Source organism: Macrobrachium nipponense, chromosome 17 (genome assembly GCF_015104395.2).
Source record: "Macrobrachium nipponense isolate FS-2020 chromosome 17, ASM1510439v2, whole genome shotgun sequence".
Taxonomy (NCBI): Eukaryota; Metazoa; Arthropoda; class Malacostraca; order Decapoda; family Palaemonidae; genus Macrobrachium; species Macrobrachium nipponense.
The window spans coordinates 28703339-28729424 of NC_087210.1; the positions used below are offsets into that span (position 1 = coordinate 28703339).

Genomic DNA, 26086 nt, shown 5'->3' on the forward strand with positions numbered 1-26086 from the left:
CAGTTGATTACTAAAAGGTAAAACAGCAGGGTAACTTGGAAATTGATTTTTCCTACTTTTACTGTTGCTGATGATGAAGGAGGTATATTGTTGTTTAGGGTAAATTATCGAATGGCCGGCCTCTACCATAGCACGACCACCTTCCCGAAAAAGTACTTTAGCACGCCCTGTAACCCTGGATAGGTAGATAGGGTAAAAAACCGCATGGTACAGGGGTGGACCATGTACGATCAATGTGTACAACCCCAAAACAAGTAGGCTACATTATAACGCGTCCTGACATCGGAGATGGGCATCAGACGTGACTTGTTGTTGGTGAGAAACAGAGCTAAAGACCTCTAATCCGGTGTCAGGACGCGTTATAATGTACTTTTCTTTGGGTTATACACATTGATTGTACATGGTCCACCCCTGTACCATGCAGTTTTTTACCCTATTGGTCAAGAGCTAGTGTCCGCCGAAACAACACCTCGAGACTTCTATACTTTCCTCTCAAAGTAAGTTTTTCCTCCCAAGTCACAAATTAAGGCCATACCCAGCTACCTACCTAAGTTCCGATTTTCAGGAAGGTGGTCCCACTTTGATAGCTAGAGGCTGGTCATTTGGTATTTTACCCTATTGTTGGTCAATTAGTAATGTTACCTACTATTAGTAACCTCATAAATACCCAAGATGGTTGGGTACCTTTGGGAACGAGGGATTTTGCGTGGGGGAAATCAATGGCAGAAAGACTAGACTGCCATGTTGTTGTTATGGAATGGTTCTGCACTTATGCAAGTCATTAGGGAGCCATATGTTTGAAAAGCTATTGGTTAAGGTAACCTGTTAGATAAAAAAAAAGGAACTACCTATATATAGGCTACTAACTTAACGTACGCCAACCTAACCTAGCAAGCCATGTTACCTAGCCGGGCCCTAGAGAAGGAAACTCTACTTTTTACCAAAAGTTCCCCTATAACACTGCGCATGTGCAGTAGCATTTCAAAATGACCAGAATACAAAATCATATCAGTTCTGAGGTTAGGTAATTACTGTTGACCACTATAAAGTAGCCTAACTGTAAATTCTTGATAAGCAACCAACATATGTAGCACTACTATAGAAAAAGTTGGTTTCCAAGGTAGCCTAATAGATATAGTCGATGCGGAGCAACCCCACAGTTCTACCAATTGGAATTAGATAAGAAATTGGTAGTGGGGTGTACAAATCATAAAGACTTCCTTTTAATTCTGTTCATTGACTGGAAGATGTTTCTATTCTGGCAGGTAGGCAACTGTTATTCTGTAAGCCTGTGATTTTCTGTCTCTCTCAATACAAACCATAAGGGTAACCTAGGTTAGGCCATGCCATAGCTCAGTACTTCCAGCAAGCCACCAAAAGAACTAGGTTGCAACTTGGGTAAAGTTTTACTTTAATACCAACACCAATCCCAGGTGTGCCTTTTTTAATGAGAGCCCATGGGAATCAGTAGTAAGTATAAACAAAAGATGGCAAATATCTCAGTAACAATAAATTTTCAATAGATTTGAGCATGCATTTTGTATTAATCATGTTAAGGAGACGTAGGATCACAGCATGAAAACTTCAATATCTTATTCTAGTGTAAAGTAAAATAATACTGTATCCTGTAGGCACACAGGAAGTAAGCAGGCCAGCCTAAAGAGTAGTTTCCCCCAGTGTATCAGTGTATATATGCAATGCACTGTAGGCATTACTAAAGGTTCTTTGCAGTGTCCCTTCGGTCCCCCAGCTGCAACACTTTTCATTTCTCTGATTGTACTTCTGTTCATATTCTCTTTGTGGTGAAATTATATCCTCCGATTGCTTAAAATGGTCCACAGCACATAATTTTCTTTAAGAAGGCAACAACGGTAGGAATTTTAGGCACTGGAATTTTATTACAAACCAGAAATCAACTTGTATTTACGTTAAATCTCTTTGGTAGTCGCCAAACGCAGACACGAGAACTAACCTAGCTTTCTTATATAACTGCTATACACATTTGGCCAAACATGCAAATTAACTTATATAAGATACTTAGCTGGTTCGGCGTCTTCAGGAAGATAAGTACACTTAATTACATAGTATAACCAATACAGAATAACAGCGCTCGCCACTATTGGGATCCAAGAATGTCCCCTTAAATTGCCATGTGTGCACAGTAACCCGGACAGGCTGACAGCCGCACATTACCCCCAACATTAAGGCGGGAAAAAAAACGGAGGGAAACGCTTGTCGCATTTGCGAAATACGGGCGAAAAATATCTCTTATAATTAAAATAATTAATAATCATTAATTAGTAAATCACAAAATCTACAGCAAATTTAATGATAAAGAAATTAACATCTTTCCTTTTAATGGAAATGAAGATTAAATGTGTCATTTTATGACACTCTTCCTTCCATCTGATTTTGCACCCTCTCCTAACAATTGTTTCATGATGCAGCTATGAGGGATTCCTCTGTTACACTTTTGAAACTTTTTTTTTTTTCTCTCGGGTTTTCCTTTCAGCACTGAATGATCTCATAGGTCCCAGTATTTGGCCTTTAGTCTAGATTCTATATTTCATTGCCTTCTATTCAAAGAGGAATGTAAAAATTATTACGTGCACAACATGAGCAAGCATTCCAGAGAATACAATTGCTACATTGCGAGTAAATTTTCTGACTGATGATAAATTTCAAAATTAGTATAGTCACTAAAGGCTACTAAGTTAAGCCAGCTTACGTTAAATGAGTCCTGACATAATCATGCATAAAGAATGTCTTTGTTGTTCTTTGATTTGGAATGGTCAGATACTTTACCCCTAAAACAGTAAATAGGTTATACAACTTCTCTCAATTTTATAAGGTCAAATTACATACATACTAGTTTTGTTCATGAAACTTACCTGTCAGATATATATATATAGCTGTATTTTCCGAATCCGACAGAAATTTAAACACTTACGACACACGCAGTGGGAGTCAGGTGGTTAGTACCCATTCCCGCCGCTGGGAGGCGGGTATCAGGAATCATTCCATTTTCTATTCATAATTTTTCTGTCGCCGGTGCTGGAAACACCTGTTTTGCAGCACCTCCGTCCAGATTTTGGAAACTTACTAGCTACTTGAGTATCCCTTTTGGTTTTCTTTGGTATCTGAATTGGATCGGTGGCTTGGCACACGTTGACTTTGGTTTGATTTGAATTTGGTATTGATTTTTCTTTGATCAAGATGTCAGGGTCTAGTTCTGCTAGCGCTAGATTTTGTTCCATGTCTGAATGTAGAGGTAGGCTACTGAAAGCTTCAGTAGACCCACATTCTGTTTGTAAAGTTTGCAGGGGGAATGAATGTACGTTTGAAAGTCGTTGTAAGGAGTGTGAAAGACTAACAGAGTCGGAATGGAAGGCGTATGAAACCTATCTTAAGAAACTTGAGCGAGATAGGTTAAGGAGGTCTTCCTCCAGGAGTGTTTCAGGTAGGCAAGATTTAAATTATTCTCCTGCTAACCCTCCTTCTGTAGATTATGCTCCTACCCCTGTAGTGTTGCCTCCGGCCCCTGAGACAGTGTCGGTAGAAGGTAATACATTATCGCTAATTCTTGAATCGATTCGTAACTTAGAATCAAAAGTGTTAGCTCTGGAGAGCAAAAGTGAAGAGAAGTGCAGTGAAAGTGCCCCTTGTGTAGTGGAGGGTGCGTCAGATCGGCCTCATTCCCCGCCTCTAGACCTAGACCTCTGCTTGACTCCCAGATTACGGGGAGAGAGCAATGTCGAAAGTCGAAGGAGGGTTACGAGGAACCCCCACCGATCTGGCGTGCCTTCGGCAGCTTCCTGACGAACATACCCAGACTGCCAAGGAGCGTGCGCGTGCACGTCTTCTCAAGGAGTGCTTTTCTTCTTCTGAAGCTTCCTCCCCGCGCAAGGGGTGGAGCTCTCATACCGCATCACGTCCGCTGAAAAGGACGGCTCGCGTTCGGGACGCTTCACGTCCAAGTTGTTCTCCGGAACTTTGCTCGTCGCCTGATAGTGCGTTTGCTGCTTTTCCTCCGCAGAAGAAGCGTAAGGATTATTCGGAGGCGGAATCTTCCCTAGATGTTTCTTTCGAGCGCCGCAGTCGCTCTAAGGTGGGTGAAGCGGCGGTTACGGGAGTAGCAAGAAGGCGTCCCCTCGCCACTCTCCTGCTCACAGGATCAGCCCTCCCCAGAAAAGGAGGCTTCACCTACAAGCAAGATTCTCCAGTCTCTTCAGCAGCAACTTCGAGATGTTTTTCCTTCGAGAGAGACTGTTCCACGTCGCCGTAAGAAGGATGACAATCTTCCTGTGAAGAGGTCGAGGCGTTCTCCCTCTCCCTCTCTCGCTCGTCTCTCTCTCCGTTTGAGTCTCCCTCTAGAGTTCGTTCTGCTCCCCAGCAACTTTCTAGAGGAGGCGAGAAATTAGTTTCTCGCTCTCGTGAAGCGGTTGTTTCCGCTGCTACGAAACTTGTGGATAAGAATCGAGTTTCATTTTAGATGCCGAGCGCGCTTCTGTGAAAGTCAAACGCGCTTTAGTGGACGCCGAACGTGACTCGGTGCAAAGTTTCGCGAGCGCCAGTGGACGCTCAGAGTTTTAGTGGATGCTCGGCGTGCACCAGTGGACGCTCGGCGCATCAGTGGGACGCTCGGCGCGCACCTCAGTGGAACGCTCAGCGCGCACAGTGGACGCCTCAGCGCGCAACAAAGTGGACGCCAGGTGTACACCTGCGGCGTTTGAGCGCGCTTCTGTCGGCGCCAGTAGATTGGCTTCGGACGCCAAACTTGCTGCGCCTACGGACGTCGTTTTCCACTTCCGAAGCAAGCAAAGACGGATGGCGGGAAACTCTTCCTGTTCGCCGTTCTTTCTCTTTTGAGAAAGCTCGGGACTCTTCTTTACTTCCTCCGACTTCTCCAGTGTCTGAAGAGGAAGTTAGTGACGCTTTCGTCGAAGTGGACGAAGAACAGCAGTTGGCTCCAGTTTCGACGGACTACAAGGTTTTGATCGTTTACTTCAGTCAGTCTTTTGCAGACACTTTCCAACCTGAAGCTCCACGTGCTACCTCCCCTCTCAGTTTCGTCTTCCAAAGCTGCTAAGATCTCGGGCTTTGTGAGAATGAAGAAGTCGCTTTCTACGAAGCAAGCTTTTAGAAAGGTCCATGATTGGATGGAAAAGAGGAAGCTTCGGGCAAGACCTCTTTCGCTTTACCACCTTCAAGACTCGTGGCAAAGCTGGTATGTGGTATGAGACGGGAGGGAGAAAACGTCGGAGTCAAGCTTCCAGCCTCAGCTCAAGGAGACTTGGTAGCATTGTAGACGCCACCAGAAGATCTTTTTTGTTCTTCCTCGAAGGTCTCGTGGACACATAGCGAGTTAGACTTTCACCTTAAAGGCCTCTTCAGGACACTAGAGGTCTTTAATTTTCTTGACTGGTGCCTGGGAGTATTGGATGCCAGGTCCAGGAGTTTCTGATTCCATCAGTCTGGGGGAGCTGTCCAGTGTATTGTCTTGCATGGACAAGGCCGTCAGGGATGGTTCTGAGGAATTGGCTGCTCATTTCAGCACGGGACTGCTTAAGAAAAGAGCACTTTTTGCAATTTTTACTGCAAAGTCGGTCTCACCAGCGCAAAAAGCGGATCTCTTTTCGCTCCTTTCTCAGAACATCTCTTCCCCCAGTCTATGGTAAAGGACATAGCTGCTAGTCTCCAGGAGAAAGCAACTCAAGACCTTCTGGCACAGTCTTCTAGGAAGGCCTGCTACTTCTTCTAGTCTTCTGGGCGGGTCCTCTGACTTTGAAGAACCTAGTCGAAGCCCTTTCGATCCGCTTCTTCCTCGAAGCCAGCCCTCGAGGAAGAGGCTCTTTCAGAGGCAAGACTCCCGCTCCTTCCAAGAGCAAGAAGTGAGAGGGAAGTCCTTCAGACACCGGTAGGAGCCAGGCTTCTACATTTCGCGAAAGCTTGGGAAGAGAGAGGTGCCGACGCTTGGTCTCTGGACATCGTCAAGAAGGGGTACAGAATTCCTTTCCTGATGTTACCTTTACCCCCCGCTGTCTTTCCGACACCAAAGGATTTGTCATCCGTCGTATCAGGGAGAAAAGCAGAAAGAAAGTGCTTCACGATCTACTAGATCAAATGATCGAGAAGCAGGCAGTGGAACAGGTCTTCGACCGGAGTTCTCCGGGGTTTTTTACACCGTCTGTTCCTAGTGCCGAAGCAGTCATGGTGGCGCCCCGTTCTGGATGTCAGCAGTCTAAATCGCTTCGTTACCAAAGCAGAAGTTCAAGATGGAGACACCTCAATCCGTGCTTGCAGCTTTAAGACCGGGGGATTGGATGGATCTCGTTACGACTGCAGGACGCATACTTTCACGTCCCCATCCATCCCCGATCAAGGAAATACCTGCGGTTTTTGTCCTGAAAGGGAAGATTTTCCAATTCAGGGCACTCTGCTTCGGTCTCAGCAACGGCGCGATGGTGTTCACCGTTCTTATGAAGAACGTTTGGCGAGGTGCCTCCATCTTGCGGAAATAAAGGATCTCTCTCTACCTAGACGACTGGCTTATTCGAGCCTCATCGCAAGACAGGTGTCTGAAGGACCTTCACACGACTCTGTCGTTAGAGCGGGAAGTCCCTGGGACTTCTGGTGAATCTCGAGAAGTCGCATCTGACTCCTTCTCAATCCTTAGTCTATCTGGGGGATTCAGATGGACTCAGTGGCTTTTCGGCTTTTCCGTCCCAGGGGCGACAACTTCAATGCCTGGACAAAGTGTCGGCCTTTCTAGGGAAGGAAACATGCTCGGTGAGGGAATGGATGAGTCTGCTGGGGACCATTTCCTCACTGGAGAAGTTTGTTTCTCTGGGAAGGTTGCACCTCCGACCACTTCAGTTCTTCCTCTCAAGCAATTGGTCACGCAAACAGGATCTAGAAGAGGTCTTGTTTTTGACGGAAGAAGTGAAAAAGCACCTCAAATGGTGGGCTTGGTATCCAAAGAAGCTTGACGGAAGGACTTTCGCTCAAGCTTCGGAACCCCGACCTAGTGTTGTTCTCCGACGCGTCCTCCACGGGTTGGGGAGCAACACTGGGAGGGAGAGAAGTGTCAGGCACCTGGAGAGGGGAACAGGTGTCCTGGCACATCAACCTAAAAGAACTCTCAGCGGTTTACCTCGCTCTAAGGTTCTTCGAGGAGGAAGTCTCCAGCAAAGTGGTTCAGATAAACTCGGACAACACCACAGCCTTGGCATACCTCAGGAAACAGGGGGGAACTCACTCTCATTCTCTGTTCGTCATCGCGAGGAATATCCTGATTTGGGCGAAGTCGCAAAACGTCACGATTCTGACAAGGTTTGTGTCAGGCGTGGAAAACGTGCGAGCGGACCTTCTCAGTCGGCAAGGACAGCTTCTGCCGACGGAATGGACCCTTCATCAGGAAGTATGCCAGGCGCTATGGAAGCTGTGGGACGTCCTCATGTGGACGTTTTTTGCAACTTCCCGAACGAAGAGACTTCCGCTGTATTGCTCCCCAGTTCTGGACCCGGGAGCAGTGGCAGTAGACGCCCTACTGTGGAATTGGTCGGGACTAGACATTTACCGCTTTTCCCCACCCCCATTCAAATCCTCGGGGAAGTATGTGGGAAGTTCGCTGCATCAGAAGGAACGAGAATGACCCTCATCGCCCCCTTCTGGCCAGCGGCCGACTGGTTCACGGAGGTGATGTCCTTCCTAGTAGACTTTCCGAGGACTCTGCCCCTAAGGAAAGATCTACTCAGACAGCCCCACTTCGAGAGGTACCACAAAAACCAAAAAATCCCCGCTCTGAGTCTGACTGCGTTCAGACTATCAAGAAGTTGGCCAGAGCGAGGGGTTTTTCAAGACCTGTGGCAACGGCGATTGCCACCGCAAGGAGGCCCTCCTCAATCGCAGTTTACCAATCAAAGTGGGCTGTCTTTAGAAGTTGGTGCAGAAGGAAGGGCATTTCCTCCACCTCAACCTCTGTGAGCCAGATAGCAGATTTCCTTCTTCACCTTAGGTAAAGAAGCGAAACTAGCCGTTCCCACGATTAAAGGCTACAGAAGCGTGCTTTCTGTGGTCTTCAGACATAGAGGACTCGGACTTAGCGAATGATAGAGACATTCATGATCTCATTAGATCATTTGAGACTGTGAAAGTTCTCCAACCTAAAGTACCATCGTGGAACTTGGACGTGGTACTGAAGTTTCTCATGTCGAGTCAATTTGAACCGCTCCATTTAGCCTCGCTTAGGGAATTTTCTACTAAGGAAGACCATTTTCCTAACCGCTCTGGCGACGGCGAAGAGGGTTAGCGAAATTCAAGTCATAAGCAAGCATATTGGGTTCAAGGATCATAGTGCAGTTTGTTTCCTTAAGTCCTACGTTCTTAGCAAAGAACGAGAACCCTTCCAACCCTGGCCGAGAACGTTCGAGATCAAGGGGTTGTCAGGAGCTAGTGGGACCTGAAGCTGAGAGAGTCCTGTGTCCTGTCAGGGCTCTCAAGTTTTATTTGCAGAGAACCAGAGCATGCAGAGGTTCTTCGGAGAACTTGTGGTGCTCTGTGAAAAAACCAGATCTTCCGATGTCGAAGAATGCACTGGCGTTCTTCTTAAGAAGTACGGTTAAGGAAAGCCCATGAAAAGTGTAGTGAAAGTGACATGGAGCTTCTGAAAGTGAAAGCCCACGAGTTGAGGGCTATTGCTACTTCGGTGGCTTTTCACAAAAATATGGCAATCAAAGACATTTTGGGCGCCACTTATTGGCGAAGCAATTCGGTGTTCGCTTCACACTACCTGCGGGAGGTGAAAGCAACATACGAAAATTGTTACCGCTCGGACCATACGTCGCTGCAGGACACTGTTTTGGGGGTGGGGGCAGGTGAGGTAGCGCTCATCCTATCCTTTAATGGTTTAGGGGAGTTTTAACTTGTGTTATGGTTGTGGGGTTGACCGCCTGCGGCGGATCTCCCTTCCATTAGCTTAGTCTATGTGGGATACTTTTGGTAGGCTACGCCAGGTGGTTTTGGTTTTTTACTTCGTTGCCCTCTTTTTTGTATGGTCAATGGTCTAGTCACGTCGTGGTCTCGCCCCTGTTTTGGACAGATCATCTGGATGTTGAACCAGCTATATAGGTCTCTACCTCTCAGCTGGCAACTCTAGTAGCACAAGCAGACTTACGCGGCAGTAACCACGAAGTCAGCTATGCTAACAGGTAAGGAATCATGATATCAATTATCTGCCCAAATATATATGTTTCCTAAAATCTTCTATTCTGTCTACTCCCACCACCAAAGGTGGGATTCAGCTATATATATATCTGACAGGTAAGTTTCATGAACAAAATGATATTGTAATGATACAATTAAGTTTGTTCATACTTACCTGGCAGATATATATAATCAAGTACCACCCACCTCCCTCAGGAGACAGTGGAAATAAAAAATTATGAATAGAAAAATGGGAATGATTCCTGACTATACCCGCCTCCCAGCGGCGGGGAATGGGTACTAACCACCTGACTCCCACTGCGTGTGTCGTAAGTGTTTTAAAACTTTCTGTCGGATTCGGAAAAATACAGCTATATATATATCTGCCAGGTAAGTATGAACAAACTTAATTGTATCATTACAATATCATGTTTGATACCTTCAGCAGGTTGATTTTTTATTACCTAGAGAAGATTTGGGAGTAGGTAGGGTAGACTCCATAATTTTGAGACAATCATCACCAGTAATCCTTAGAGAAATTTGAGTGTCATGGTCATAGCTATCCACACTCAATTTAGTGATAGCTGAAACCAGAGGCGGATCTAGAAGTCTTTCATGTATACATATATATATATATATCTATATATATATAATATATATATATATATATATATATATATATATATATATATACTATATATATATCTATATATAAAGTATATATATATAGATATATATATATCATATATATAATAATTATTATATATATACAGGGGGTCCTCGAGTTACGACGTTGATCCGTTCTTACGATGCGTCGTAACACGATTTTCAGCGTAAGTCGGAACATTGAAAAATACCACATGATTTAATGTAAATACCTATCAATAACAACGCGAGAACAATTCCTTACCTTTATTAGTTTGATTGGCTTGCACACTGGAGAGGAAGCTGCGGTGCTGGAGGAGAGACTGGGGGAGGTTAGTGACAGAGAAAAAGAACCTCCAGAAGTTGCTGGAGATTGCTGAGGCATGGTGATTCTTGAGGTGAGGCAGAAACATACTAGTACTGGAGAGATGAGGGAGGTTGATTCTTGGGAGGTGAGGCAGGAAACATTATTACTGGAGAGGTTGGGGCAGGTGAGTCTTTAGGTGAGGCAGAAACCTACAGAAGGTGCTGGAGATACTGGGCAGGGTGAGTCTGGGTTAGCAGAAACTTCAGAAGGTGCTGGAGATTGTGGGCAGGCGAGTCTGGATTAGCAGAGGCAGCTGAGGTAGAGGGTACAGGATCTCCTGCAGCCTCTCTAAACCTTCTTAAAATACTGCTCCAGGTTAGTCTGAACAGAGAGCGACCTCTTTTCATCCAAGATCTCCTTGTAACACTGCATCAAATCCATGACGCCTCTGGAAAAACCATATGTGGAACCTGTCCAAGTTGGGATCCTGAGCCTCAAAAGTTGACAACGCTTGCTGCAAACTCTGCAAAACCTCTTATCAAGTCCTGCCTTGTGAAAGCCTTAGGCTCTGGGTGGGGTGCTTCTTCTTCTTCCTCTATCATCTGCTTCTCCAGTTGTATCAGGTCCGTCAGCAGATAACTCCTCGCCATGAGACTCCAGCAGCTCTGTAACATCATCAACCTCCATCTCCAAATTGATTTCCTTACTCAGGGCAACAACGTTCTTGACAACTAGCTGAACTGTGTCCTCAAACCCATGGAAATCATTCACAAATTGAGGACAAATTTTCTTCCAGACACCATTCATGTTTGTTTGCTTAACCTCCTCCCAGGAATTAGCAATGTTCTTTACAGCATCAAGGATGTTGTAGGATTTCCAAAAGTCCTTCAGAGTCAAGTCCTTCTTGGTTTCAGTTGCCTGTAAAGCCATAGCAATTGTCCTTCGTAGGTAGTAGGCCTTGAACGAAGCAATCACTCCTTGGTCCATAGGCTGTAAAAGGGCCGTGGTATTAGGTGGAAGGTAAACCACCTTGACATTAGGTTGAAGTCTCCCAGCTGGGCAGGGTGTCCAGGGCATTGTCCAGCACTAGCAACACCTTAAAGGGGATACCCTTGGAGGCGCAATACCGCTCCACACTTGGAACAAAATGGTTTACGAACCAGTCCTCAAACACTGCAAGTGTCACCCATGCCTTCTTGTTGGACTTCCAAATTACTGGTAGTTGACCCTTCCAAATGCCCTTGAGTGCCCTTGGATTTTCAGCCTGATACACCAACAAGGGCTTCAGTTTGAAGTCGCCAGCAGCCCAAGAAGTAAAGTTAGCCTCTCCTTGCTGGCTTTATGACCGGGTGCTGACTTCTCCTCCTTGGCGATGTAAGTGCGGTTAGGCATACGTTTCCAAAACAAACCTGTCTCGTCTACGTTAAACACTTGCTGAGCAGAATAACCCCCCTCCTTAATTATCTCAGACAACGCTTTAGGAAATTCACTCGCTGCTTTCTCATCCCCACTAGCAGCTTCACCTTGCAATTTAAGGTTATGGTAATTGGCCCGAGCCTTAAATCGCATAAACCAACCCCCTACTAGCCACAAACTCTTCACTTTCACTTCCCTCCCCCTTTCTTTTTTAAAACGCTTCAAACAATCTTTTCGCCTTCTCCACTGAATCACCATAAGGCTGACTGGGATACGCCGTTTGATTTTGGTCTCCAACCAAAGCACCAAAATAACCTTTTCCATTTCAATTATTAGACCACTACGCTGCTTAGTTATCACTGTCGCTTTCATAGGAGCAGATCCTTTCACATGTTCAACGATGCGCTCTTTATCTTTGATAATGGTAGCAACGGTCGAACGGCTAAGGCCAAGCGAGCGGCCAATGTTTGTTGGCGTTTCTCCCTTCTCAGATCGCTTTATAATGTCCACTTTAATTTCCATGGTGATGGCCTTTCTTTCTTCGATGCACTACCATCAGAAGAGTCCGCCTTGCGCTTGGGAGCCATAACAAAGAGCAAAAAGTTACAAAAACGATACAACACGAGGGAGAGAGAGGCAGTGTAAACAACCAAAATGGCGTATGGGCGAGGAAATGAGCGTAGCGAAGCGACGCCGTCCTCTCCCCCACAAAGCGTATTCTTCCGCCGTGCGCCCGGAACTAGTTCGCGTTTGTTTTACGGTGTTACGGACGCTAAACCGCGTAAGACGGAACGACGCAAAATATTATTTTTATATTTTTATGGGGGCGCGTTCGTAACCACGAAACATCGTAAGTCGAGACCAGCGTAACCCGAGGACTTTACTGTATATATAATATATATATATATCTATATTATCATAATATATATATATATATATATATATATTAATGATTAAATTATATAAATATCTATTATATTATATGTATATATACATACATACACTGAATCCCCCTTATTTGCTGACACACATTTTCATGGATTTCTCTCGAACATACCTATATACCCCCATTATTCATGGAAAATTCACCTATTCGTGTTATTTTTCTATGGGAAATATTCACAAATGCCTTTTTATTTTATGAATATCATCATAAAATGCACCTTTTGTGATAAAACAATATAAAAAACGAGGTATATATTTTTTTTTTTTGTTTTTTTTTTTTTTTTTTTTAGTTTTAACTAACAAATTAGGCAGTTTTAAGCATTTTTATATGATTTTCAAGTATTTGCAGGTTCTAACTATTCGCAGGGAGTCTGGTACCCATCTCCCGCGAATAAGAGGGAACACTGTATATATATACTATATATTATGTATAATATAGGACATTGTTTTCTTTCAAAAATAAATCATTATTAGTAGTAGAAATTTGCTAGATTTTAATGATTATTTGTTCCTACACGATTTACAAACCCTCGGTCCTTTACATTAGGAATTACTTTCAGCATAGGCGGGAATAAGGCCGTTAAATTCTTGAACGAGGTGTTTAGGAAGTAACTACCATCTACGGTAGGCAGGTAGGCCCTCCTGCCTGGATGTAAAGACTCCACTTTGCTTTTGACCATCTTCCAATGAAGGCCTCTGTTTGCAAACTCTTACTGACTAGCCGTCAATCACGATTTTCCTGATGGGATCTTTCTTTTATTATTTGGAATGAATATATATGTTATATATATATATATATATATATATATATATATATATATATATATATAGTATATATATATATATATATATATATATATATATATATATATATATATATATATATATATATATATATATTATATATATATATATATATATATATATATATATATATATATATATATATATATATATATTTTGTTCATGAAACTTACCTGTCAGATATATATATAGCTGTATTTTCCGAAGTCCGACAGAAATTAAAAAACTTACGACACACGTAGTGGGAGTCAGGTGGTTAGTACCCATTCCCGCCGCTGGGAGGCGGGTATCAGGAATCATTCCCATTTTCTATTCATAATTTTTCTGTCGCCGGTGTTGTAAACACAGTTTTCAGCACCTCCGTCTTGAATTTAGGAAACTTGGCTACTATAAGTACCCCTTTTTGATTTTTTGGTATCTTGACTTTTGGTTCGGTGGCTAGGCACACGTTAATTGTGGATTTGATTGATTTTGGCTTGATTTCTCTTTAAATAAGATGTCTGGTTCTAGTTCGGCTAGCGCCAGGTTTTGTACCAGGAGTGATTTGTCGAGGTAGGCTACTGAAAGCATCAGTAGACCCTCATACTTTGTGTGTAAGAGTTGCAGAGAGCATGATTGCATGTATGAAAGTCGCTGCAAGGAATGTGAGTGTCTTTCTGATTCTGGATGGAGAGCGTATGAGTCCTATCTGCCGTAAGCTGAACGGGATAGGTTAAGGAGGTCTTCCTCCAGGAGCGTTTCAGGTAAACGGCAGGAAGTTCATGTTTCTCCTACTAACCCTCCTTTAATCACTACTCCTAACCCTGTAGTGTTGCCTTCGGGCCCTGAAGCAGTGTCTGTAGAGGGTAATACCCTTACACTTATCTTAGAGTCTGATTCGGTAATTTAGAATCTAAAGTGCTCGCCTTAGAAGGCAAAAGTGAAGGTGCAAAGTGCAGTGACAGTGCTCCTTCGTTGGTGGAGGGTGCGTCAGATCGGCCCCATTTCGCCTCTAGGCCTAGACCGCTGCCGGACTCCCAGGTTTCAGGGAGAGGGCATGTCGAAAGCCGCAGGAGGGTTACGGGGAACGCCCACCGATCTGACGTGCCTTCGGCAGTATCTGTGGACGTTACACAAACTGCCCAAAGAGCGTGCGCGTGCACGTCTCCTGAAAGAGTGTTTCTCTTCTTCAGAGGCTTCCTCCCCGCACAAGGGGTGGAGCTCGCATTCTATTTCACGCCCGCTGAAAAGGAGCGTTGGTGATCGTGACGCTTCACGTCCAGTTTTGGCTCTCGAGAGGCGATCTTCGCCTGAGAGTGTGTTTCGCTGCTTTCCCGCCACAGAAGAAGCGTAAGGAGTCATCGGATGATGACTTTGTGGAGCGCCCCATCGCTCTCGAGCGCGTGCTACGGCAGTTTCTGGGAGAAGGAAGAAGGCGTCCCCTCGCCCCTCGCCTTCTCACAGGATCAGCCCGTCACCTGACAAGGAATCCTCTCCTACTGAGAAGATCCTGCGCTCTTTGCAGCAACAGCTTGCTGATGCTCTTGCTAAGAAAGGGACGCAACCACGTCCCAGGAGAAAGGATGACCGTCTTCCTGTGAAGAGATCTAGAAGGTCTCCCTCCCCCTCTCCTCGCTCGTCTATCTCTCCACTTTCCTCGCCTGCTAGAGTTCGTGCGACTCCCCAGCGGCTCTCTGGAGGACGTGAAGAGGATTTTGCTCGCTCGGCGCATGAAGCGGTATTACCCGCTCGTAAGCTTGCGGTGCGAGAGCTTGATACTTGCGTGAACGCTTCGGTGCAAGTTCACGTTCCTGACGCTCGGTCGGAAGCCAAGCGAACGCCAGTTGCATCTAAGAGTGCTCCAGCGGAAGCAGAGCGCGCACGAGATGTTAAGCGCGCCTTAGTTAATGTCATTCGCACGCCAGTGGACGCCAAGCGTGCGCCAGCGGACGCCAGCAGCGCGCGAGTGGACGCCAATCCCGCGCTAGTGGCAGCCAGGCGTGCGCCAGTGGACGCCAGGTATGCGCCAGTGGACGCCAGGTATGCGCCAGTGGACGCCAGGTGTGCGCCAGTGGACGCCAGGTGTGCGCCAGTGGACGCCAGGTGTGCGCCAGTGGACGCCAGGTGTGCGCCAGCGGACACTCGGGTGGACGAAGATGTGGAGTTTCGTCGCCCCCCCCACCGCCCCCCCTGTTGTGATGAGTCTTTACAAGTTGCTCCGGGTCTTAGAGATTCGACCGGAGCTCCTATTATTGAGTCAGCTTTACCTTCCACTTCTCAGCAACGCGCCTCGTGGAAACTTAGACCAGATAGTCTTGGTCCAGCCTATTTGCCTCCAACTTCACCTGTGTCGAAGCAGAGGTTAGTGACGCTTCGGTTGAAGTGGATGACGAGAAAACCTTTGGCGGCAGTCTCTTCCGACTACCAGGTTTTGACCCGCCTTCTTCAATCAGAGTTTGGAGAGACGTTTCACCCGGAGGCTCCTCGCTCTCCTCCTCACAACTTTCTTCGTCCAAGATCACAAGGTCTCGGCATTCGTCAGGATGAAGAAGTCCCTTTCAACTAAGAGGGCTCTTCGTAAGGTCCATGACTGGATGGAGAAAAGGAAGTCTCAGGGAAAGACTTCTTTTGCCCTGCCACCTTCGAGACTTAGTGGGAAGGCTGGCATTTGGTACGAGACGGGAGAAGACGTAGGTATTAGACTTCCCTCGTCAGCCCAAGGAGACTTCGCCAGCATTGTGGATGCCTCGAGGAGGTCTCACCTGTCCTCTTCGAAAGTTTCATGGTCAACTACGGAAATGGACTACCACCTTAAAGGCCTCTTTCGGACGTTAGAGGTCTTCAACTTTCTAGATTGGTGTTTGGGAGTTCTGGATGCCAAGTCTAGGAGTTCCGACTCGATTAGTCTGGGGGAGCTGTCCAGCGTAATGTCGTGCATGGACAAGGCCGTCAGAGATGGTTCGGAGGAGCTTACAGCTCACTTTTTGCACAGGGCTCTTGAAGAAGAGATCCCTGTTTTGCAATTTTACAGCGAAATCTGTTTCTCCATCACAGAAAGCAGACTTGCTCTTCGCTCCTTTTTCGGATCATCTCTTCCCCCAGGCTATGGTAAAAGACATTGCGACCAGTCTACAGGAGAAGGCCACGCAAGATCTCCTCGCACAATCTTCAAGGAGACCTGCGGTTCCTTCGTCCTCGGGAGTTTCGATTATCAAGAAATCGAAGCCCTTTCGAGGTAGTTCTTCCTCGAGACCAGCCCCTCGAGGAAGAGGCACTTCCAGAGGCAGAGCCACGGCGCTGGCCAAGAACAAGAAGTGAAGCAGAAGTCCTTCAGTCACCGGTTGGAGCCAGGCTTCAGCTTTTTGCGCAAGCCTGGGAAGAGAGAGGTGCGGACAAATGGTCCGTGGACATCTTAAAGAAGGGTTACCGATCCCGTTCCTGAAACCACCCCCGCTGTCTACGACACCCAGGGACATGTCTCCTTCCTATCGGGGAGAGAAACAACAAGTGCTTTACGATCTGTTAGATCAGATGATCGTGAAACACGCCGTAGAACAGGTCTCCGACTTGAATTCCCCCGGATTTTACAACAGACTGTTCCTGGTGCCAAAGCAGTCGGGGGAATGGCGACCGGTACTCGATGTCAGCAACCTGAACCTCTTTGTCATCAAGCAGAGGTTCAAGATGGAGACACCTCAGTCAGTGATGGGAGCTTTGAGACCGGGGGATTGGATGGCTTTCACTAGATCTCCAGGACGCGTATTTCCACGTCCCCATCCACCCCCAGTCCAGGAAAATACCTGCGGTTTGTCCTGAAAGGAAAAGTGTTCCAATTCAGGGCTTCTCGCTTTGGACTCAGCACTGCTCCCATGGTATTCACCCTACTGATGAAGAACATTGCGAGGTGGCTTCATCTTTCCAATGTCAGGATCTCTCTCTACCTGGACGACTGGCTCGTACGAGCCTCCTCGAAAGACCGGTGTCTGGAGGACCTTCACACGACGTTGACGTTAACGAAGTCCCTGGGGCTTCTGGTGAACCTCGAAAAGTCACATCTGACCCCTTCTCAGTCTTTAGTCTATCTGGGGATTCAGATGGACTCAGTGGCTTTTCGGGCTTTTCCGTCCCAGGGGCGACACTAGATTGCCTAAGCAAAGTGTCAACCTTTCTGGGGAAGGATTCATGCTCGGTGAGGGAATGGATGAGTCTGCTGGGACCATTTCCTCACTGGAGAAGTTTGTTTTCCTAGGGAGGTTGCACCTCAGACCTCTTCAATTTCTTCCTTGCCGACAATTGGAAGCACCAAAACACTTTTGGATTCGATTCTGGTGTTATCAGAAGAGGTAAAGGGACACCTAAGATGGTGGACCGACCCTTTGAAGCTCGCAGAGGGTCTTTCCCTCAAGCTTCAGAACCCCGACCTAGTGTTGTTTTCCGACGCGTCTTCCACGGGGTGGGGAGCAACACTGGGGGGGGAGGAAGTGTCAGGCACCTGGAGAGGGGAACAGGTGTCCTGGCACATAAACCTCAAAGAGCTGGCAGCAGTTCATCTGGCGCTCCAGTTCTTTCAGAACGAAGTCTCCGGCAATGTGGTGCAGATCAACTCGGACAACACCACAGCCCTGGCATACCTCAAGAAACAGGGAGGAACCCACTCTCGATCCCTGTTCTTCCTTGCAAAGGAGATCCTGTTATGGGCGAAGGCACACGACGTCTCTATCCTGACGAGATTCATATCAGGGGTAGAAAACGTCCGTGCAGATCTGCTCAGTCGACAAGGTCAACTTCTGCCGACGGTAGTGGACCCTTCATCAGGAAGTATGCCAGAGGTTGTGGAAGTTATGGGGATGTCCTCTCGTAGACATCTTCGCAACTTCCAGGACAACGAGACTCCCGCTGTACTGCTCACCAGTTCTAGACCCAGGAGCAGTAGCAGTAGACGCCCTTCTTTGGGACTGGACGGGGCTAGACGTATATGCCTTTCCCCCGTTCAAGGTCCTAGGGGAAGTGATAAGAAAATTCGCGGCATCAGAGGGAACGAGGATGACTCTCATCGCCCCCTTCTGGCCAGCGACAGACTGGTTCACAGAGGTCATGTCCTTTCTTGTAGACTTTCCGAGGACTCTGCCTCCAAGGATAGATCTACTCAAACAGCCCCACTTCGAGAGGTATCACAAAAACCTCCCCGCTCGAGTCTGACTGCGTTCAGACTATCCAGAAGTTGGCCAGAGCGAGGGGGTTTTCAAGACCAGTGGCGAGAGCAATCGCAACGGCAAGAAGACCTTCTTCTATTGCCGTATACCAATCCAAGTGTGCTGTTTTCCGGAGCTGGTGCAGGAAGAAAGACATTTCCTCCACCTCTACCTCTGTGAGCCAGATCGCAGACTTCCTTCTCTACTTGAGAAATGAAGTTCGCTTAGCGGTGCCTACGATAAAAGGCTACAGAAGTGTGCTTTCTGTAGTCTTTAGGCATAGAGGACTGGACTTAGCCAACAACAGAGACCTTCATGATCTTCTTAAGTCTTTCGAGACTTCGAAGGTACCCCAACCAAGAGTCCCTTCTTGGAACTTAGACATTGTTCTAAAGTTTTTGACGTCCAGTATTTTTGAACCGCTCAACTTAGCTTCGCTTAGAAACCTGACAAGGAAGACACTTTTTCTAACTGCTCTGGCGACGGCGAAGAGAGTTAGTGAGATCCAGGCTATAAGCAAGCATGTTGGGTTTAAGAACTCTGATGCTGTTTGTTCTTTAAGCCCTTTGTTCTTAGCAAAGAACGAAAACCCGTCCAACCCTTGGCCCAAGACATTTGAAATCAAGGGTTTGACAGAGATCGTGGGTAATGAGCCAGAGAGAGTCCTGTGCCCTGTCAGGGCTCTCAAATTCTATCTAGACAGAACGAAGGACTGTAGAGGACCTTCGGGCAACTTGTGGTGCTCGGTTAAGAAGCCCGATCTTCCCATGTCAAAGAACGCGCTTTCTTTCTTCTTGAGAGACACCATTAAGGAAGCTCATTCCACATGTAGTGATAGTGACATGAAACTGTTAAAAGTGAATGCCCACGAGGTGAGGGCTATTTCGACCTCGATAGCCTTTCACAGGAATATGGCACTCAGTGACATTTTGAGTGCCACATATTGGCGGAGCAACTCGGTGTTCGCTTCACACTACCTGCGGGAGGTGAAAGCGACATACGAACATTGCTCGTCGCTTGGACCATACGTCGCTGCAGACATGTTTTTGGGGACAGGAGGTAGCACTCATCCTTTCCTTTAATGGTTAGGTGAGCTTTTAATCGTGTGTGTTTTTGGTTTGTGGGTTGATCGCCCGAGGCGGATCTCCCTTCTTTAGTCTAGTTTAGTGGTACGTATACCTTTGGTAGACTAGGCCAGGTGGTTTTTTACTTCATTGCCCTCATTGTATGGGTCAACAATGGTCTTAGTCACATCGTGGTCACGCCCCCACCCCCGTTGACAGATCATCCTGAGTGCACCAGCTATATAGGTCTACTCATCGCTGGCAACTCTAATAGCACAAGCAGACTTACGCGGCAGTAACCACGAAGTCAGCTATGCTAACAGGTAAGGAATCAAGATATTCAGTTATCTGCATATATATGTTTGTCCCCGTAAAATCTTCTATTCTGTCTACTCCCACCACCAAAGGTGGGATTCAGCTATATATATATCGACAGGTAAGTTTCATGAACAAAATGATATTGTTAAGATACAATAAAGTTTGTTCATACTTACCTGCAGATATTATATAAATTAAGTACCCACCCACCTCCCCTCAGGAGACAGTGGAAATAAAAATTATGAATAGAAAATGGGAATGATTCCTGATACCCGCCTCCCAGCGGCGGGAATGGGTACTAACCACCTGACTCCCACTACGTGTGTCGTAAGTTTTTTAATTTCTGTCGGACTTCGGAAAATACAGCTATATATATATCTGCCAGGTAAGTATGAACAAACTTTATTGTATCTTAACAATATCATATTGTGTTTGATGTTAATGATTAACAGCTCTGTCATACATCAGAAAGCAGGGAGGAATGCACTCTTCTTCTTTGGGCTAATCGGAATCAGATAAGAATCTTGGCAAGATTCATCCAAAGAAACTTCAACGTCTTAGTGGATGAATTGAGCTGCAAAAAGCAGGTCCTACCCACAGAGTGGATGGTGAATTCATTAGTCTGCCTCGATTTGTGAAAACTTTGCAGCAAACTGATTCTAGATCTGTTTGCCACATTTAAGAACCATCGACTTCCACCGTATTGCTTGCCAGCTCTGGATCCTCAAGCATGGGCAACAGATTCAATACTGGTGGATTGGTCAGACAAGGACCTGTATGTCTTCCCACCATTCAAGATGGTGAGGGAGGTCATCAACAAGTTCAGGTCTCACCAGAACATTTCTATGACTCTCATTGCCCCATTCTGGCCAGCTCAAGAATGGTTTCCTGATCTACTATAAGTTCTGTTAGATTTTCCCAGATTACTACCACAAAGGAACAGTCTACTCAGATAGCCCCACTTCAGAAGGTGCCATCAAGGTCTGCCCACTCTGACCCTGACCGCTTACAGACTGTATGACGCCTCTTACAAGTGAAAGGTTTTTTCAAACCAGGCTGTAAGAGCTATTGCTCAATGCAGGAGAAAGTCATCTAATGATGTATACCAGGTAAAGTGGACAATCTTTCAGTCTTGGTGTAAAGAAAATGAGATTTTTTCTTCTAATACATACCTCTATACTTCAGTACCGGAGGACTTCCAGGAACCTGTCGACTTCAACTATCAGAAAATATAAGTCTATACTGGGCGCGGTCTTTAAACATAGAGGAGTAGACTTATCTCACAATAAAGACCTATCAGGTCTTATCAAGTCTTTTGACACAGAGAAACTTAAAGGTCCTAAGACATTGTCTTGGAACCTAGATGTGGTCCTTAAATGGCTGTTAGAATCACAGTTTGAGCCATTGTATTCACCCTCACATGGAGACTTTACAAGAAAAATCCTCCTTCTGGTAGCTTTGTCCATGGCAAAGAGAGCAAGTGAGCTTCACTCACTGGACAAAAGAGTGGGTTTTGCTCAAGGTAATTCAGTTTGTGCATTACCTCTTGGTGTTTTAGCAAAAAATAAGTCCCTGTCCAAGCCATGGTCTCATTCTTTTGTTATTAAAAGTCTTACGGAGTTGGTAATTCTGGAAGACGAAGAGAGGTCTTTGTGTCCGGTCAGCGCAATTCAATACTATGTACATCAGACAGAGAAGATAAGTTAAAGCTTACGAAGTAAGGGCAGTGGCTACTTCACTTTCATAAGCACAACCTCTTGTTAGATTCCATTGTCCAAGCGACTTATTGGAAGTGTTGAGTTTAAGGGGATTCTGGGGGTACTACAATTGTACTAGGAGTACCCCATCAATTTATTGTTTACAGTTGGATGTGGTTTTTATATATGTTTTGGTGGTGATATAATTACTCTGATTTTGTAGTTTTGGTGTTGGTACTGGGCAGGGGCTTCTTTGTGTAGACCTTGCTACCTATGGACTATTCCTTAGCTGGATCCCATTAATGTAGTAGAGGAAGACCCTTGGCAATACATACTGCCACATCTACTAGTTAAGATGAGTGTAATCCAGAGGCAGTATATAGCTCTCTTAACAGGTAAGGAACCAACAAGCATTTTCATTAATTTTAGCACTGTGAGCATTCTTTCATTAATTTTGCTTTGTAAAGTATGTATATCTCCATGAATCCCACTTCCTACAGTGTGGGACTCAGCTATGTAACTACTTGGTAAGTTGCATACATAAAAATGACATTTTTATAATAAAATAAAATTTTATGTATACTTACCAAGTTGTTACACGATCAACGCCCTCCCTCCTGCCCTCTCATTGATATCAGGGCATAAACAACTGATTTTCATGCTGAGTTGGTTCCTCTCTCCCCCTAGCCAATACATGTACCGCTACCGCAAATTTCAAAATTCTAGCTGCCGACAGTTTAGAAACTATAGCCATGTAACTACTTGGTAAGCATACATAAAATCTTATTTTATTATAACAAAGTAATTTTTCTAATCTTTCTCAGAAATGAGAAAGGTCTTTCTATCTCGGCTGTCAGGGGTTACAGGGCTGCCTTGGGGTTGGTCCTATGCCTGAAGGGTGTGGAACAATTCTTCATCATGGGAAATCTCGATGTTGTTCTGGAGTTTCAAACAATCCTGTGTACCAAGAGAATTCAAACCTCTGACGTGGGTTTTTACTCTGGTTCTGAGGACAGTTGACCCCTGTGTATATACCCATTATATGCAGAAAATTTGCCTATTAGCAATAATATTTTCTACTGACTAAATGCACTTTTTGTGTAAAAACCATTAAAAAACTCAGGTATTAGCATTTTTAAGGTTGCTTATGTTTTAACTATCAAAATAGGCAGTTCTAAGCATTCTTAGTGGTTTTAAGTATTTGCAGATTTTAGTTATTGAGGGAGGGAGGTCTGGTATTCATCCCCCACTAATATGGGGGTTTCTACTGTAGTCTCACTCAAGCTCCATTCATGCTACTACGTCGATCGTCATCAGGAACCTAACTAAAGACAGTTTTCCTTTTGGCCTTGGCTTTCTCGAAAAGAGTTGGAGAGCTTCGGGGCCTGAGTTATGACATTAAATACCAGGGGCTGGGGGTCTGTGGCCTTTGAAATTGTCCAGGGATACATAGCTAAGACTCAAAATCCCTTGGTGCATGATGGCAGATTTGCCTAGTTTTCAATTCCCTCTCTGAATGAGTTTGTGGACAGCGATCTGCAGGAGTTTTTGCTTTGTCCTTTCAGAGCTCTGGGCTGCTATCTAAAAGGGACTCGTCACCTAAGGCCTAGGTATCGTAAACTTTTTGTTAGCACCGTCAATCCAGAAGAGAAGTGTCCAAGAACACCATTTCATTCTGGCTGCGTGAGGTGATTAAACAGGCATTCTCCTCGTCTTATAGTCACAGAGTCTGTGCAGGCCAGAGCACGTGACATCAGAGGAATGAGTTCCTCTCTGGCATTTAAGAAGAACTTGTCTGTTCATAGGATTTTGAATGCTGATTCCTGGCTTCGGCAGACCACGCTCACTTCCTTTTACTGGAGGGACATTGCCCTCAGGTCGTTGGACACTTTTTCCTCGTATCTAGTGGTGGCTGCTCAACAAGTTGTGTAGCTCTTCCAGTGCCCCTGGCAGGACAGCTTGTATCTTACGTAAGATGATTGTGTGGAAGAGAGAATGATTGAGATGGCTGGTATCCTTCTTTTTCTGTTTTCCTTTCTTCTTCCTAAGGGCAGGTTGAAGAATAGACACGTCATACACTGGAACTGGTCTGATACAGGTGAGTGTGGCAGCCATACTGGTTGCAGATATTTGGTATGTTCCTATACAATAGGCAAATCTGCTTCTCTGTAGCACTTACTCCTTTCTCTGGCAAGGGGAGGGAGGATTGGTAACAAACCCCTGTGGCCTACATGGTTTGTTGCTTGAACAGAGTTCTTTTTTCCTTCCACGAATGCAGTGAATCTGGACACATCACGTGGTTCCAAGCCCAGTCGGTGACCAGCTTCCACCTTGTATATGCATGAGTTGCCAGATGCCACAGATTCCTTACTTTACAATTTTTGATTGTTTTTGAACCAGTTTCCAGCTGGCACAAGAAGATTATCCTATTGTTAAGATCTGGAGTTTGTTAGCTTTGAAAAATACAAATTTATTAAAAATTTGTCATTTTTCCTAACATACAAACCCACAACATCATGTGAGGTTACCTCCCCTCTTTCATGATTTCTCTCCTCGTCCACATTTGGCGACAATTAGCTCTTTTCCTCTGTGGCTGTTTGCAAATTTGAGGATGCTGGTTCTGCTGACATCTTAAATAGATAGTGTTGCTTTTTAAAGCGAGTCGGTCATAGCTGTCTGTGCATGCGTGCCAAAAGATACTACGTACTGTCACATGTTGATGTGGGTTTGTATGTTAGGAAAAATAAGATTTTTTGTTGAATTTGTCACTTATTTTATAGAATCCTAGCTCAGCTGTAGCTCAAGAACATTCTCTACCATATTGGAAAATTTAATCCCTCTACACATTTGTATTTTAGTGGTATATGTTCAGCTGAACTTCTTGCAGTTTTATAGGTACATGTTTTGAAAACTGGTCCTATACTCACTAAGGTGTATGACCTTGAAGTTTTCTTTGCAGAATATATACAGTTTAGTATTTGTTCTATATTGTGCTTGACTTGACCAAATTACTTCCAGTAAATTGTTCTTGTTGTCACTGACAAAGCAAATAGACATATTATGAAAAGTTGTTGCCATAAAATGTTAGACTTAAAGTGTGGTGGGAAGGTCATATTATTAATGAAGAAATAGAGATAAGGTATTGAGTAGCTGAAAATAGACTGTGATCTAAAAGTTAGAGATGGTATGGTGTGGATACATAATGAGAGTGATGAGGCATACTTAGTCATAAAAGCAGTAAATATGGACTCTGAGGAAATCATTGAAAAATATCATAGATGAAGACTAGACCTGATTGGTGTTTCCATAGAAAGAACAAAGGAGAGTTTAGGAAATCCATATTATGTTAAATGACAGAAAAAAGCTTAGTGTACAAACATCTGTGATAAGGATGTGAATGAGTGAATATTTGTTAAGTTCCACCTTTTATGTAAATCTTTGTTTATTTGGCCTGAATTTTAAATGAACTTGAGCCATAATTTTTTCAGAGGAAGTAAAGGTCATTGCTGTGCATCTCAAGTGGAATGTCGACTTTTCCCGAAAAATCATCTCTGGTTTTGTTACTCTCACAGCAGAGCAGTTGACAGATGCCTCACAGTTGGTAAGTTCATTGTTTATTTGTTTTGATCATAATGGAAACCATCATCTTTTGTGTAGAAGTATTCTTGGGTCCAAGCTGGTTGATGTACGAGTATATGGGTCAATAGGGAATTACCTATTCTTACCCACAGTGTTGCATACATTCTCATTTTTTTTTAGCTGCCCCTGAGTCAGCATGTGTCTACTGCTGCTTTTTTGGTCATAGAACATGTGACTTGGGATGTTGAAGGTTTTCACCATGGTACTTTTTTAGGTTTTGTTGGTATTGAGTGCTAATACAAATCTGTTCGTGGGTATTTCAGGTAAGTTTTAAGATAAGTGTAGATGTTTTCGACATAGATGTGATTTTGGTAGATTTTATGTCTCCAGTGACCACTGGCCCTCATGTCTTTTGTATATTTTGAAGGAATTGGGACTCTTTTAGGAACATACCTTGCAAGGGAAGTGCTGAGAATTGGAGGCTCTCCTTGAGGCAGAGTTTTGAATCTGAGCATGGCAAGATCAAACAAGTTTGCATGTGTAAATATGCTAGGTAAGAATAAGCACTCACTTGATATCCGATTCTGTATCCCCTAGGGATTACTGGAGGCCACTTACTCCTGGTGATCCCTATCCAGGATCTTCCTATAGTCTTCCGTTGCAAGAGGATTTGGTATTTTCTCGAATGCGTTCATCTGACATCAAATGCTTGCTGGACAGCAGGTGCTCGCCTGCAATTGGAAGCAAGCTTGATAGCAGGGTTTTTGCCTGATACAGAATACTTCCCTAGTGCTAGATTTGTGCCTGACGCCAGAAACTCATCTTCTTCTTTTCTGTTTCCCAGACGACCTAACTTTGCTGGTTTGTCTTAACGTTTTTTGTCCAATGTGAGGGAGTTTCATGTGAGTAGCCACAATTGGGTGTGTGAATGCATTT

At 45.0% G+C, this 26086-nt stretch overlaps 1 protein-coding gene across 3 annotated transcripts in view; it reads left to right on the forward strand.

Annotated features, from left to right (window-relative positions):
- LOC135196154 (leukotriene A-4 hydrolase-like) overlaps window positions 1–26086 on the forward strand; it is a 159211-nt gene that overhangs the window by 733 nt on the left and 132392 nt on the right. For all 3 annotated transcript variants that reach the window (XM_064222716.1, XM_064222717.1, XM_064222714.1), the window contains exon 2: window positions 25060–25172. In XM_064222716.1, the coding sequence (XP_064078786.1) occupies window positions 25060–25172 (113 nt within the window). The remainder of the gene's footprint in view (window positions 1–25059; window positions 25173–26086) is intronic.